The sequence below is a fragment of the Tenrec ecaudatus genome, chromosome 2, assembly GCF_050624435.1.
Source record: "Tenrec ecaudatus isolate mTenEca1 chromosome 2, mTenEca1.hap1, whole genome shotgun sequence".
NCBI classification, from domain to species: Eukaryota; Metazoa; Chordata; class Mammalia; order Afrosoricida; family Tenrecidae; genus Tenrec; species Tenrec ecaudatus.
In genome coordinates, this window is record NC_134531.1 from 276204058 (window position 1) to 276220401 (window position 16344).

The 16344-nt window shown below is 40.7% G+C and overlaps 1 protein-coding gene across 1 annotated transcript; it reads left to right on the top strand.

The window, feature by feature from the left end:
• Positions 1-271: 271 nt before the first annotated feature.
• RBM11 (RNA binding motif protein 11) lies at positions 272-11629 on the top strand. Its single transcript, XM_075543450.1, has 5 exons — positions 272-413; positions 1718-1880; positions 3164-3236; positions 9420-9516; positions 10983-11629. The coding sequence occupies exons 1-5, from the start codon at positions 315-317 to the stop codon at positions 11259-11261; spliced, it is 711 nt and encodes a 236-aa protein (XP_075399565.1). The 5' UTR covers positions 272-314; the 3' UTR covers positions 11262-11629.
• Positions 11630-16344: the final 4715 nt, after the last annotated feature.

Below are 16344 nucleotides of genomic sequence, written 5' to 3' on the forward strand. Positions count from 1 at the left end.
ATCCTCATTATCATTTTCCTTAAAGTGTTCCCTGACCAATCCGGTATCAATCCTTCTGGAAACCAGAGGGGGCACCACAATGGAGGGCAAGAGTCCCTGAGGGACACGTGCCCCTGTTCGCGTGGCCCACTCTCCCACGCTCCAGCGCCAACGGGGGCGGTCCCGCGGGACGTGGGCGTGGCCCGGGGCTCGGCCCCTCCCCCGACGCGCAATCCCGGTGACATCCACGCGCCCTCGCCCGCGCCGGCGCCCGCGCGGAAAAAGAGTTGGCGGGTTCGCAGCGCCAGCTCCATCCTAGGGCGGAGGCCGCAGGGATGTTCCCGTATCCGGAGGAGGAGGTGCACCGGACCCTGTTCGTGGGGAATTTAGAGGCCCGGGTTCGCGAAGAGATTCTGTATGAGTTGTTTCTCCAGGTACGACGGGGGCGGGGGCGTTGCCGGGGCGGGGCGCGTCGGGCCGGGGCGCAGCCTTGGGGCGGGGCCACTGCACCTCTGGGCGCCAGGGCCCCTCCACCCCCGCGCGCTCTAAGCCCAGAGGGCGTTAGCCTTGACGTACCTGTGACCCTGGGAGCGGCTGGGCAATGGAGTGGCGGAGGGTGCGCCCCCATGGTCACCCCCACTGCAGAGCTTTGCGGCTGGACCAGGACCAAGCGCTCCCACCCCCACACCTGAGTCCGGACTCCAGTGAGGACACTTGGGCCTTGGGTTCTGAGACCAGCCCTGCCACTGCCCGCTTTTCAGGTGATAAGCACTCCCCATGCTTTACACCTGCACCACGATCGAACCTTAGCTGTGTTTCACCACACAGGTGCGCGAATCAGTCCCATCTACCCTTCTGTGGCTTTGAGATTTTAAAGCCCTTTGGTAATGAGTTACTTTTGCTTCTGTTTGAAAGATGGAATTGGATTAGTGCAGCCAAGGTGCCTGTTTACTTGGTGCCCAGGCCTTTTGTTCTATGCCAGAGGCCTTCTGGAAACTTCCAGAAACTTAACATCTTTGTAATCTGTTCTTAGCCTGGAAGCTCCGCTGGGACCTGTTCACTTTGGGTGATTCTGCTGACCTTTGAAAGACCAGAGGCATAGCTTCCAGAATCAGAGCAACACATAAGCTACCACAGTCAGACAGACTCATAGACAAGTGGTGGTTTATTATATGTAGAGGCTTTGTAGCTTTTTCACTTATAAACAATACACCTACTTTAGCATCGTAAGAATATTCCCCTCGTTGGGAATACTTGAGATTACTAGATCAACAGACATGATACGTTTACTTTCCCTTGTAAGGATTTTGAATCTTATTAATATAAAAAAATAGCTTAGGATATCATTTCAGCTTGTTTGCAGGTATCTCAAATCAGTATTGAATTTTGTCATTTCTGGTTTTTTAATTTTTTATTATAGACTGTTATATATTGAGACAAAGTAATAAGTTAATCTTAGATTTATATGCTATTACTTGGTCTGTAAAATTTAAAATAAAAGTGGTAAAACTTTCCTTTTAATACTTGAAAATGTTATCTCTAATTTTCTATTTATAACACTATACATGCTTCTTTGTCAGCTTAGAAAACACCAAGAAACTGAGAATTATGTTTATTGTTAAGAAAATGCATTATTTGAAGAGATGTAGTAACAGCATTGTTCCCCATCTAAAACTGAATTTGCTTATAAGAAAAGTCTTTGGATTTATGAGAAAATAATGTTTACATTTCTTTATAGGCTGGGCCATTAACCAAAGTGACTCTATGCAAAAGCCGAAAAGGCAAGCCAAAGTCTTTTGGATTTGTCTGCTTTAAGCACCGAGAATCAGTGTCTTATGCCATAGCTTTGCTGAACGGAATCCGTTTGTATGGAAAGCCAATAACTGTGCAATATCGATTTGGTAGGTCCTGCTACTTGTGAACCACCATTATGATGTGAAACTATTTTATAACGTGTGTGATTTTTAGTTGATACTTTCAGAAATGTAAGCATGTTACGTATAATTTAAGACCTTATGGTCTCTTAATGTCTGTCTGAATAGATGTCTGGCCCATTATCCCATAATTTATGGAATTAATTAGTTTGCAAATTACCTTGCCAACCATATAGCATCTTTTCTATGTTGACATGTCCTGTGTTCTCTTTTAGTGCCACCTGCACATTATCTGTGAGTGTTTCTATTGACTCCTAGAAATTCTGAATGAATGGAGGACTTTAAACTCTAGCTTGTAAATAACAAGATTACTACTTTCCCTGTAATCCCTGATTTTGTGTCACTGCTGAAGTTTGGTATCAAGCATCTGTTTGAAAACTAGGATGGGCACATTAGTCTCTCTCCTAGGGAAACTAACCTGGACACTGTTCCCTTGGGTCTAAGCCTGCAAAAGCGTCCAGTGGCCCTTGCTTGTGGTAGAAGATAATACAGAAGATAGATGGCCTCAACACACCTTATCCTGACTGTATGTCAGAGACTGATTGCCTATGATTAGATATCCAAAGACTTTTCATGTTTGGGGGACTAATAGAGGCCCTGGTGTAGTCCTGGCAGTAGTTCTTGTTTCCTCCTCTAAATGCTGTTAGGCTTACTAATGCACCAGCTTTGTTTGGTTTGTTCATCTCTCTTGATGAACTAAAATAATAATAATAATAGTAAGAAACAATACCTTGTTGCAAAAGAAAATTGCTTATCTTGAGAACGATTGTTTTGTTTTAAATACCTTTTACAGAGAAAACTTATTGCAGCGTATTCTCACGTACTCTCCAGCTATCTGGAGCAGACTTGCACAGTTGGCCGGAATGTGTTCTGTTCTGACGCATCCTAGCCAGCTTCTCAGCATGCTAAGTAAAATTACACTGGCTTGTCGATGCAGTTTAGAACACTCAGGCCTCTATACTGGAGGCAGATAACTCCGATGGTCACCTATGTTGGGTGTAGAGGGGGCTAGATGAACACATTCATCTATAGAATGTAAATGCACTAAATGTACTTTGAAGAATACGTGAGAGGTCAAATATTTATACATATATCTTATATGAGGATGGCATTTTAAGGTATTTAAAATACTTTTAAGATGACACCTTATGTGAATATTCTGTCCCTTTCAGTTTTAGGTTATTTTGTGGTTTAATGTTGAAATACTAAAAACGTATAACAGAAAGTAATTTGTTCTTCTTCTTTTTAAGGGAAGTATCACACTGTTGAACCAACTAGTCAATGTTTTGAGAACTGTGTTAAGATAAATTCACATACCTACAGGTAAGTAAAATAGTTTTCACTAAAATAAGGCAAAAAAAATGTTCTTGTGCAAGATTTCTTTTATACATTCTGGACTATTCTTAAACCTGGTTACATACATTACAGGATAACATGAATGAGCTTGTTTTTTTAACCATGAGAAATAAGTATTTACATAGTAAAATGACTAGATACATTCATATGTATTGTGTCAGTCTAGGCAAACTAGAGAAACAAATCCATAGGAACTCATGTGTGTAAGAGAGAGGTTTATATAAAGCGTAATTGTACATCCCAACCCAGTCTAGCCTAAGCCCATAAGTCCAATATTAGCCCATATGTCCAATACTAATCTATCAAGTCCTCTTCAGACTCATGAAACACACGCAATGACACTAGGATGACCACAGACCAGGAGTTAGAAAGTCTTTGGATCCAGTGGCATTGTAAACATCTCAGTGCTGGCAGGGCTCTCTATGTGGCTTCTCCGGCTTCCGAGCACTGGTTCTCCACCTCAGGGCACTCGTGTAGTTCCATGTGTCTTGTCAGCTGCAATGTCTCCCAGGGAGTGTAATAGTGAGAGCATGTCTCTCTTGCCTCCAATGAGGAAATAATGCATTTCCCAGAATTCTCAGAAGGCTGTGCCCACACAGAAGCCTCATTGGCTATGATTGGATTGATAGGCTAGCCTCCACACCTACACTCTTAATGTTAACAGAATTATGGTACCACGAGTGGGGTACTGGAGAAACAAATCTTAAAGATGGACAGTAGATGTTTGTTTGACCTCTCCCTCATGGCAGTTTTTCTTCTTTAGCTAACCGGAGGTCAGGTATGTCCATGCAGTTTACTGGGTTGTTTTCTGGAAACAATATGGGATGTCAAAACTTTGATTATTTTGTTTGGTTGTAGTCTTTGGTTATTCCTGTTTGAAATGGTGACAATGAATGTTATTAATGTATATTTTAAGCTCACAGATAGAAATCATCATTTGAATTTCTCAGAAACATGCTGCTTAAGATAAATGGCTTTTGACAGAAGGTCAAAATGACTCACAGAGAGCCTGGGTCTGGCTTGATACTCTCAGAGGCCTAATCCCATATTTGTGTATAAGTAGAACAGTTTAGATAAGGATTTAGTTAAGCTCAATAAGGGTTGAACTAGACTGTTTTAAGAATGGAGTTTAGTATCTGATCTGCTTTGTTTATACTGATTTCTTCTGCTTAATATTGTGGATATAAGGATTTATAGAAATGATTTTTGAGGAGTATAAAAATAGAAAGTTTGTAAGCCCACTTGCCTTGAGCCACTAATTTGATCTTTAGATGGGTTTTGGATACTCCTGCAAATGCTCTGAAAGGATAAGCCCCCACCCAGTGCTTTGGAGTACTCAGGACATTTGCAGTCCAAGAGTCCTGCCTGAGTGCAAGATTGACAGATTGAAGAAAGAGGAACTCTGGACTTTTTTTTGAAATCTTGAACTAGTGGTTTTCGTCAGAAGCGGGGAAAAAAACTGGAACCATGAAGAAAACTCTCTAGGACTGAGTGTTAAAGGAAGCTTGTGGGCAGGCTGAAAATGCTTGTTAGGTGACCACCTGGATCTACTTGTTGAGTGGAAGTGGGAGAAATGCAGCAATAAGGAGACAGGTTGAGTTTGGCCACTGACACCCATGGACCTGGTTTACAAGGAACTAGAGGAGAAGATGAGAGTGGGTTGACTGGTCTGAAGTTCATGGCCTAGCCAGAATTTGTAATGGGGCCATGGTCTAAAGGCAAGGTGACCAGTGGACACTCTGGTGAGGCTAAGTGAGGCAGCCCACATTGAGTTGATCGGAACCTGACCAGAGGAAGAGATGATATTAGAGCCCGTGAACTGGTGCATGTTGCTGCAGACTTTATGGATGGCCTGTCCTGATTTGACTTTGTTTATGGATGTGGACTTCACAAGGTTCCATCTGGAATGAAGATTCTTTACATTGAATGGGATGATGAAGATATGCCCCCCAAAATAGAACACCTCCTGCTTCACAACAGCACCCTGCCCAGTGTTTCCGCACCAGTAAGATCGGGAGAAGCTAACAAAATAGGTCTTGAATTCAGATGGCTAAACTTCGATTAGCCACTTCATCACCCTGTGACCATGGTGAAATGACGTCTTCTGTGCCTATCTCTACAATGATAATATTTCAGAAGGCTATTTGGAGGCTCAAATTGTAAAATAAATGCCAGGTACTTAATGTACTTGACACATAAAATATTCAGTAGATGTTAGCTTAAAAAATGAAAATGGGGGTGGGGGATAGGTTTACATCTGTGTTGACGAAGAATTATGATTCACGTCATACATACGAAACTTCATCTTTTTGTCTCATTTGAGATGAAAAACATACTTGTTTTTCTTTAGGACTAGAAAATAACAAAATACCACTAGGGGTTGGGGAGAAAAAAGATGTAGAAGCTGACAAAACGATGATCCCTACTTACATTGGCTAAACAATCTAAAGCACGGAGTCTATGGTAGAAGATTCAATTTAAGTGTTCAATCCTTTATATTTTACTGGTATTACCTTATTTTTGTATTTGTTGTGTTATAAAAGAAATAGACTAGGTTAATGATGATGTTCTAGAAGTGACTGACAAATAAAGGTGGTGCCCATGTGATAACCTAGCCGCTGGTCTTCCTGCGAAATGGACTCCCTTGTACTTACTGTCTCTTATTCCCTCAGCTTTGATTAAATCATTCCCAATTGATGTATGTCCCTGTGCAGACTACTCTGCCCTAAAAATCAGAAACATAGTTATTGTAGAGAGCTGCTGTTATTTCCATCAGCGTGCTAATCTGCCACCACAGCTATGGCGGTAGATCGTGCACACTGAGTAACCTCATTCTGCCTTTCATTCACTCTCCTGTTTCTTCAGCATCCCTTTCCTCACACATGTTCTGTTGTCCTTGGATTCTCTCTTCTAATCTTTTGACTGAAAATGTTTTCCTCCTGCGTGTCTTATTCCCCAATTACTTTTCAACTTAGCATCTAAGAAATGACTACATTATATGATAGAAGCTGCTCGTTTGAAGGCGTGGGACATTCTGATCAACAGCTAGGGGCCTCAGGGCTATAACACTGGGCGCCTGTCTTGGTATTTTTTTTTTTCTTTAGGAAAGGTACTCTCTCAGTGACTTCCATGTTTGAACCTTGCCCGCTTATAGATGGAATCTGCCCCTCTCTTTGCTTCTTGTTATTCTCCCTCATTTTGCATCTGTCTGTGCAAATTATACTTTTCCCCACTTTACACTTACTGTTCTAAGGATGAGTAGTAGTAGCATTTAAATTATGGAATACTCATACCAAAAACAAAAAGAAATCAAATTTGTAGCCACCAAGTTAATTCCGACTCATAGCAACCTTACAGGACAGGCTGGAAGTGCCCCTGTGGGCACTCCGAGACTGGAACTCCTGATGAGGGTAGAAAGCCCCATGTTTCTCCCACAGAATTGCTGGTGGTTTCCAGTTGCTGACCTGGTAGTTAGCAGCCCAGCCCATAATCAGTACACCACCAGGACCCCTGAATGGTTCCTCACTTCAAACTACACCCAACCCACTGCCCTCGTGTGCACTCCAACTCACAGTGATCCTGGAGGGCAGGACCGAATTGCCCCTGTGGGTTTCTGAGACCAACTCTTTATAGGGAAAGGCCTCGTCTCCATGGAGCAGATGCTGGTTTTTAACCGCTGACCTTGTAATTAGCCTGATGCCTCACCCACTGCACCCAAAGTGAGGGGCTGTGGTCTACTAGGTTGTCCAGACCCCCTGACACCTGGGGGCTGACACAGTGGCTACAACAATGGGCGCAAGCATAATAAAAATGGTAAAGAAGGGGCGGAGCAGGTAGTATTTCATTCTGTTGTACATAGAGGGTGAGTATGAGTCAGAAGGGACTCTGGCACCTCACAACAACAAGATGTCCTGTGGTTGAATTCTCATCTTGCCTGTCAGAGGCCAAGTTGGTCTTCATGTGCAGCCAACACTCTTTTGTCAGTAGAGGCGTTCGTGTTGCCCTGAGCCCTGTGGGCGTAGTGGTTATGTACTGAGCTGTGATCTGCATGGTCGACAGCCCCGCCAGGAGAAAGACTGGGTGTTCTACTCCTGTAAACAGTTAGAGCCTTGGAAACCCACGGGAGTGGCATGGAATCAGCATTGACTCCATGGTAGTGAGCGAGTATTTTGCTGACCAGGCTTTAGTGAAACTTCCAAACTAAGGCATACCAGCAAGGAAAGCCTGCTGATCGACTGCTGGAAATCAGCCCGTGCGAACGCTGTGGGTTATGACAGCACCATCCCTACTGAGTAGCGGGATGTCAAGGGACTGTGCTTTGCTCCCTTGTCCCTGGGATAGCCATGAAACTAAATACAGCAGCAAATGGAGCACGTCAACTATTAAAGACTAGTTGATGAACCTAGCAGCACTTGTAACATTGAAAAAGATGTCTTAGCATCTTTGTAGAAGCAAACCTGAAATTTGGGATACTAGTTTTGAGGTTAAATAATCCCTTTTTGTTAATTAATGTGTGGATGCCATCAGGAAACTTCTTTATGTTGACACCATTAAGTTTCATCATTTATGAAAAAAGCATGGTTTTTAGTTTACCAGTAAACATGACTTCAAAGGTAATTGGAGGAAATTTCTTACCCTTTTTATAGAAGATAGATGATGAACTATACTGCTGGTAGTTACTGTCTTTGCTCAATAAATTTGAAGTGGTTTTTTATCCTTAATACAAATCTAAAATGGCTATAACATCTGCCTGTCTGCCAAAGACAACTCTAAATATTGAAGATTTAATATTTAGAACTTAAGGCACTGCTATATAAAACTACATAGTTATCAGCATAGTAACTAATTATTTGTGTATGTGTGAGGTGATGAGGTTTTAAATTCACCATAGCCGAACTTTAGCAGAGCAGCTTTTTAAAAAATTGTTTTATTAGGGGCTCATACAACTCATCACAATCTTTACATAAATCAATTGTGTACAGCACATTTGTACATTCATTGCCCTCATCATTCTCAAAACATTTTCTCTCCACCTAAGCCCCTGGCATCAGCTCCTCATTTTTTCCCTCCCTCCCTGCTCCCGCCTCCCTCATGAGCCCTGGATAATTTATAAATTATTATTTTGTCATATCTTTCCCTGTCCGACGTCTTCCTTCACCAAATTCTCTGTTGTCCATCTCCCAGGGAGGAGGTCACATGTAGATCCTTGTTATCAGTCCCCCCTTTCCAACCCACCATCCATGTACCCTCCCAGTATTGCCACTCACACCACTTGTCCTGAAGGGATCATCCGCCTTGGGTTCCCTGTGTTTCCAGTTCCTATCTGTACCAGTGTACATCCTCTGGTCTAGCCATATTTGTAAGGTATACTTGGGATCATGACCGTGTGTGTGTGGGAAACATTTAGCAACTAGAGGAAAGTGGTATGTTTCATCATTGCTACATCACACCCTGACTGACTTGTCTCCTCCCCAAGACCCTTCTGTAAGGGGGTGTCCAGTGGCCTACAAATGGGCTTTGGGCCTCCACTATGCACCCCCCCCTTCATTCACTATGATAGGATTTTTTGTTCTGATGATGCCTGATAACTGATCCTTTCGGCACCTCGTGATCACACAGGTTGCTGTGCTTCTTCCATGTGGGCTTTGTTGCTTTTGAGCTAGATGTCCACTTGTTTATCTTCAAGTCTTTAAGACCCCAGATGCTATATCTTTTGATAGCCGGAAACCATCAGCTTTCTTCATCACATTTGCTTATTCACCCACTTTGTCTTCAGTGGTTGTGTCAGGAAGGTGAGCATCATAGAGTGCCAATTTAATAGAAGAAAGTATTCCTGCATTGAGGGAGTACTTGGGTGGAGTCCCAATGTCCTTCTGCTATTTTAATAATAAACCTATAAATGTATACACATAGATTTATTTCCCCATCCTCATAAATATATTTGCATATGTGCCTGCCTTCATTTAGACCTCTAAAAATGTCTTTTGCCTCCTAGCTCTTTCCTCTATTTCCTTTGACTTCCTCTCGTCCCAGTATCACAGAGCAGCTTTTTTTCTTTAAATTAAGGACATTGGATGTATGGCTTTTAGCAGCTTATTGTTTCTTTTATCTTTTAACTAAAATGTTATTTTACCTTTTATCTCACCCAAGAAATGGAGAAGCTTTGGGCAGATCTCCAGTATCCACGCCATTCTTTCCAGGTAGCAATGCTGCTTTACCGCAAGAATATTTTCTCTCTCCCAGTGTGGTAAGTTTGATATGCACTTAGGTTTTGAAACATTTGTTCATCTAATCTAAACCCCAGAAAAGGCCAGAGTTTCCCAGAGCATTCTCCCACTGGGTGTTCTGCCTCCACAGTCAACTGGACTCCCAGCACAACAGGGGCAGTCAGCACATCAATAGAGGAGGGGCAGCCATGGGAATGCAGGGAAGTTTTAGTGATTCTTATGTAATATAATTACTAATAAACAATGTATTATCTTCACACCCCTTGTCACAGAGTCGATTATGGTTCATAGCAACCCTGTAGGACAAGGGAGAACTGCTCCTGTGTGTATCTGAAACTGTAACTTTATGGAAGTGGAAAGCTTCATCTTTGCCTCAGATGGCTAGTGGTTTTCAACTGCTGACCTTGACATTAACAGCCCAGCAGGTAACCACTATGCCATTGTCACTGGAGACATGCATTTTAATATATTGGATTATTTTTTAATTAAAGGCAAACCTATACAGAAGTTCTCAATCTACTGAGTACACTGCATGATTTCCACAGACTTTTCAAAATATAGTCCTGGCTTCAAAATCTTAATTACTGTGCTTATTATTTAAAAGGAACCTTGTTACTCTTTCTCCTAATTATTATTATTATAAGTGAGGTCAAAGGGTTTTAACAAAGACAACCAAAATTATGCACAGTATTGATGACAGATAAGAGAACAAAATAAAGGCTCTTTTGATGGTGAGGTGTAAATTTTACAGATACCAGCATATTTGTGTTGCTTGGATCAACTTGGCCATGTCAGTCAACTTTTCCTTCTCTAAGTGTTATGAACTATACATTCAGTTAAGTGTTGGGTTCCTAAAAACAAGGTTGACAGTTCAAACCCACTCGGTGCCCCTGTGGAAGAGAAACAGTGATGTCTACTCTTGGAAAAGGAGCTGTTCTATTTCGTCCGATGGGGTCCCTGTGAGTCAGAATTGACTCTATCATAGTGGGTTTGGTTGGTGAGTTTTATTTTCAATAAAATTAGAGTTAAAGTTGGAATGTGCTATAAGAATAAAATACACTCAAAATTTAATGTAACAAACAAAACTAATATTGAATATCATTACTAAATTTTTTATATTGATTACGTGTTAACATTTTGGATTTAATGGAATAAATGAAAATTTACTGTTTAACATTTTTTCTTTTTACTTTTCCTCAGAATTAACTTGGTAACAACTAGAAACGGCTAGAAGATTTAAAATTATATACATAGCTTTCATTTCATTTCATTTAGTAGAAAGTACTGACCTATATGGTAATCCATTTTGTGGTAAGGTACACCTTACCTTGAATCTTTATGTTAGCTATTTAAGAAAATGATCATATCTCTACTATACAGATAATTTAGTCAGGAGATATTGATCTAATGCATGCCAACTGTTAGCCTTGTATTATTTTAATCTGCAGGCTTACTTTTATAGATGAGATGTCTTTCTTCCCCACAGCAGTGGAATAATCCAGTGCTTCAGCTTCATTGCTATGAGATGACCACCCTACCACTTCCCAATAGCACTCCTGTGTCTTCTTCAGTGCACGGAGGTCCAGAGCCAGAGGCCGGACCCAGTTTACATGGGTGGACTCACCCACCACCAAGTGACTCTGACCTGTACCAGAGGGCTAAACGAAAGAGGCAGACCAGCGAAAGTGACGGTAGCACAGAAAACGGTAGAGAGAATGAAAATATCCAAACGTTTCAAAAGTATCAGAAGAAAAAAAGGTGCTAGTATGAAATTCAGATGCGAAATTGTCACTGAGCTTGCTTGAAGAAAAAACAGAATATTAAAATAGACTTTCTGTTTTCCACCAAATGGTTGAGTTTTATGGATATAATTCAAAAAACTACTTATCTAATTCAGAAATTAATTCTTATCTTGAACTAGAGTTACTTAAGAATGTACATGTTATACATGTTTTTTGTTTCTGTCACTGTATTTCTGACCCAGTGTCAACAAGAAATGCACTTAGAGTGGATTTCCGTACCAATGATGCTATTGTAACATCGAGTATTAAACAGTGTACACGTGCTTGTAAGGTGCCATGCTTGCCTGCATCATTGCCTAACATCTGCAAATAAAGATGGCTAGAATTAGAAGTGATGCTGTGGATTTTTCTGAAAGAAACCAGTTCATATATTTCATAATTACACATTTTTCCTACTGAACAATAAATAAGCCAGCCTTTCGTTTCTTTTACTAACACTTACGAAAGCATTTTATATTTTATGTTTAAGTGCTTTATTGAAAGTGTTCTACCTTATTCTCCTATCTCTGCCTTTATTTTATAAAACAAAGGAAAAATTATCATGGGACTTTGGATCATTCCCCTTTGCTATCATTGCATATGAATAAGGGCACTTTTCTCTTTACATTTTTCATTTCATGAAAATTAGTTAACTACGTCAGTATTTATTACCCTTCTTTTTTGACGGCTAGGTATGAAAGAGTATATAGGATATATGCTTGAAACTTTTAGTGAACAAGGGTATAGAATCATTTTATTAATATAAAATATTTAATACTTGTTGAAATCAAGATTTCATTTTCTGGTATATTTATTACAGAAAGTAAATAGACTATATCGGGGTGTAGCCAAACATAACCTGGAATTGTTTTTTCTTCAAAGCTAGGTATTTATTTATTTATTTATTTTACAAACAACGTTATCACTTTCAAAGTATTCTCCATTACACTTGATACAGTTGTCAAATCTGCAATTCCATTTTTGGAAACATCTTTCAAACTAATCTGTTGGGATGGCTGACAGCACCTCCCTCATTTTCTTCTATGTCATCAAATCGCTTTCCTTTCGTATTCCTCATTCACAGAAACAAAAAGAAGTCACACAGAGTGAGTCAGTTGAGTAAGGTGTGTGGGGCAAGAGAGACATGCTGTTTTTAGCCCCAAATCTGGTGCACTGAGATGACTGTATGAGCAAGTGTATTGTTGTAGTGGCAAAACCAGTTTCCCGTCTGCCACAAATCAGGCCTGTATTGTTGAACACTGTTACACTATCTTTTCAACCTATAAATAGAAAGCTTGGGTAACAGTCTGACTTGGTGGAACTACGAACTACTTCAAATGCACTACGAGTTAGTATTTTTGTCCATCCAGAACAAGGTTGATCATCATTCAACATTTCACCTTTTTTTGAAATGAGAACACCACTCATACATTTGACTTTTTCCCATCGTGCTGTCCTTGTCAGCTGTGTCAACATCACAACAGATTCTGCAGCATTTTTCCTGAGCAGGAAACAAAATTTCACAGCCTCATGCTTTTCTCTTAAATCAACCACACACACACACACACAAAAAACAAGGTTTGAAAGAAACAGCTTTTGTGAAAAAATTCACTGTGACCAAAGAGAACCTTCCCAGGTGATAACCACTGGGTGCACCAACTCAAAGCGAGTTGTTCGTTGCTTGCCTAGAGAAAAATATGCGCACAAAGAAAGCTCTGCTTTGCCTAGCGCAATGCTGGTGTGTTTGTTTGTTTTTAAGGTATCCCTTGTATGTAAAATAAATGCTCTAGGCCAGTGTGCTGGAATGAATGATGGGGAGGGAATGAGGCTGGTAAAGCAGATACCTATATTTTATCCTGTGTTCTGGGATATAGTACAAAAAGTTGTTCATGGCCTTGGAGGCACTGGGTAATTTTTTCTTTTTAAAGGCAGCAATCCAAATAAGCGTGGGGGACCTAATGATGCTGCTAATTTGATAGTTAAATACAATCTCTAAAAATGAAAATTATTTATTTACAGACCTCTCTGTAAAAAAAAATCTTGTAACGTCATTCAGAGTTAACCACCCAATTCAGTGGAAAGAGTCCTAGTTGGCTATTCATTTTCCATGTTCCATAACATTTCAGGAACAATGTTTTCAAAATAATAGGGAAAGTTATGCTTTCACAAGATTATTAAATAAACCTAACTTTGGGTTTTAATTATAAAAAGAAATAGGGTTCTAAACTGATATTTCTATTTCCTTCTGAAAAATATGCTAAACTAAATTTGGGTTGAAGTTATGGACCGTTTACTTCATGTTCCTAAATAATCCAACTGAAATGATGAGATTGATTAGTCAATAGAAAGAGAGAATACTTCCAAAACTGAATCACAAGACATTTTTCTCTAGTGCCTACTACATTTAGCCACCGGGATTCCCCAAGTTTCACCAGAATTTTTCTCACCAGACATTTTCTTTTCTGCCCACTTCGGGTCTTTATTTTACTACTGACTGGTTGCTTCAGAATTTTAACAGTTTCTGATCTTCCTTCAGGAACTCTTAGAGAACTGTTTTGAGCCCTCTTAAGACACTTGTATCCTTCAACCATAGAGAAGGACTCTTGTTAACAGGCTTAAATATAAATGAGACTGTTTAGTAGAACTATGAACAAAGTGAAAATATAAATGTGATACCAGTTAACCCAATACCCCCTACAGGGCGTCAAATTTTTTAATGTGGCTCCTGTAGCCTTACTCTCTAACTCCCACCAAAAGATGGTTTCCTGCTGCATCTGAGTAAGAGCAAGTGAGGGAATATCTGATGGGATTCAGTTGAGTGCATTTTCACAGGGTTCATTGTGATTGCCATCCAGCTGTGTATAAAATGAGCCATCTGAGAAGGAAGGGGCGGGGGAATCTCACTCCAGCAAGAGCTGGGAAGAGAGTGCTTCCTTGATTTCTGATATCCCTGCAGAGTGGACCTTCTTGAGCCAGAAGACAGCTGTGAGTGTGGAGGAACAACAGAAGAGGAGCAACAGCACCAGGCACCAAAGCAAGACAAAGTGGTAGACTCCCCAGCCCACAAAGCAAGTATAGCTGAGTGCTCTGGGGCAGGAGGCTGGCTTGTGGAGCAGAGAGTCTCTGGCCAGGTAATGAGGGAACTGGGTTCACTGACCCACAGGGCTGGCGTTAAGTGCCTTGGGATTGAGGCTGGCAGCAGCAGTGTGGCAGGCCTTCTGGGCATTTATTAGGATCCCTGATTGAAGAAGTCTATTCTGAGTATTTCTACTTGAATTACTGTTAACTGAAATTCCCCTTAACCTACACAATAAATCCTAAACCATGAACTTTCTGTGCGTTTGGGTTGCCACTGTAATGGAACAGAACCTAGCAGAGAAAGTAGAGTGCTGTGGGAGACAGAGACGTAACAGTAGAGAATGTTGTGTAAGACAGAGCCGTCTCATTATTTTATTTCCTTTGTTTTCATCTGGGTGAAAGTGAACAATGACAGACAATGCCCTCTAGAAATTCTATTTCACTGCAGAAAGATGAGAATTTATTTTTAGCCAGAGGTGATATCTGCTGTTCCATGTCAAGCCCCGATGTCATTGACTGCAGCCTCTCCACTTTGCCCTCAGTGGGATCTGCTGCTGTGCTTGCTGTGCTGAGGAGGACACCCTTCTTCCTAATCAGAGTGAATTCGATGTCAGCTGCAGATTAGGTGTTCTTATCTCCAGTCATGCCTAACCCACAAAAAAACACATCTGCCTGCTAAAATTGCAGTATCTAGTTCTAAGTAGAACCCCCCTTTAAGTTTCTTTCAACATCTCAATAAGTTTATACAAGGATTGAGAAACCCATATGCATACCTGCATTATCATTAGACAACGGGCATGTAAGGATGCAGACTATTGTATTTCCTGTGTTACAAACTATGACAAGGATTAAACTTGTATGGTCTCTGCTGTGCAGAATCTGGAGTCCGAAGGGGCTCAAGCACTGTACCTTGCTCGAGGGGATCAATAAGGTAAATATTATTTAAATGTCTATACAATACTTTGGGCCAAAAAAAGTGGTCATGAGTCTTTAACCAGAATCTCTTGTCAGTAATTATTTTGCTTTAAAATGTAACAGGCTTTTTACTATGGCAAACCTATCCTTAGTTCATGGCAAAGCCCAAGGCCATGTCATTTGATCTGACATATTTGCTTCAACTCCCACCTTCAATATATGTATGCAGGTGCAACCAAATTACAGGTTAAGCTCAGAAAATACTGAGATGAAGGAATTCCAAAATAGCAGGTTGAGGGTAGCATGAGATAAAGAAGTACAGGCAGTCAGACCGTTACCTTGATAAAAATTTCTGACCTTTCTCCCAAACTGCCTCCTCCATCTTCTGCCCACGGCCTCACCAACTGCCTGGATCTCAATGTGCATCCCTCTGATTCACCCCATCTGCGTGGGATCCACGCAATTACTCTGGTACACTGTAAATCAGGAATAATTGAGAACGTTATGAAAGAATTTGGTCAGGATACCACAATGTACTTTTCTGAAGAACATCAGAGATAGATTCACTGAACTGGTTCAAAGAACTAAATTTGAGCTCAAGAACTAAAAAGAGCAATTAACAAGCTTTCTTAGTTTACTGCCAGGCAGTTTGCTGCTTTGGGAGTAGGAAAGAGAGGAGAAGAGGAGAGAGACAGAGAATGAGTTTTAAAAGGTGAACATTCATAATAAGTGCTATTTATTTGAGGTCTGAAGTAGCCCCGATCGTAGTGTGACAAAGATGAAGAATCTAAGGTTCAGTTACCCCAAAAAGCGAATCTTTCTTCAGAAAGAAACTAGACTATAATGCTCTTCCAAGTTCTCTTAATGCCTTACAACATTCCTGGTACTACAGATTATTTGCAGGATCTGTGAGCAGACAATATTTTTTAAGAAATAGATGTTTAGCAAGATTGTTGGGAAGAATGAGCAAAAATTGATTTTCATGTCTAGCAATAAACTTGAACCTAACGGTGTGACAGGAGTGAGGGTATGTGTGAAAGACCCTTTCTTGGTATAAAAGTTAATCCTTTAAAC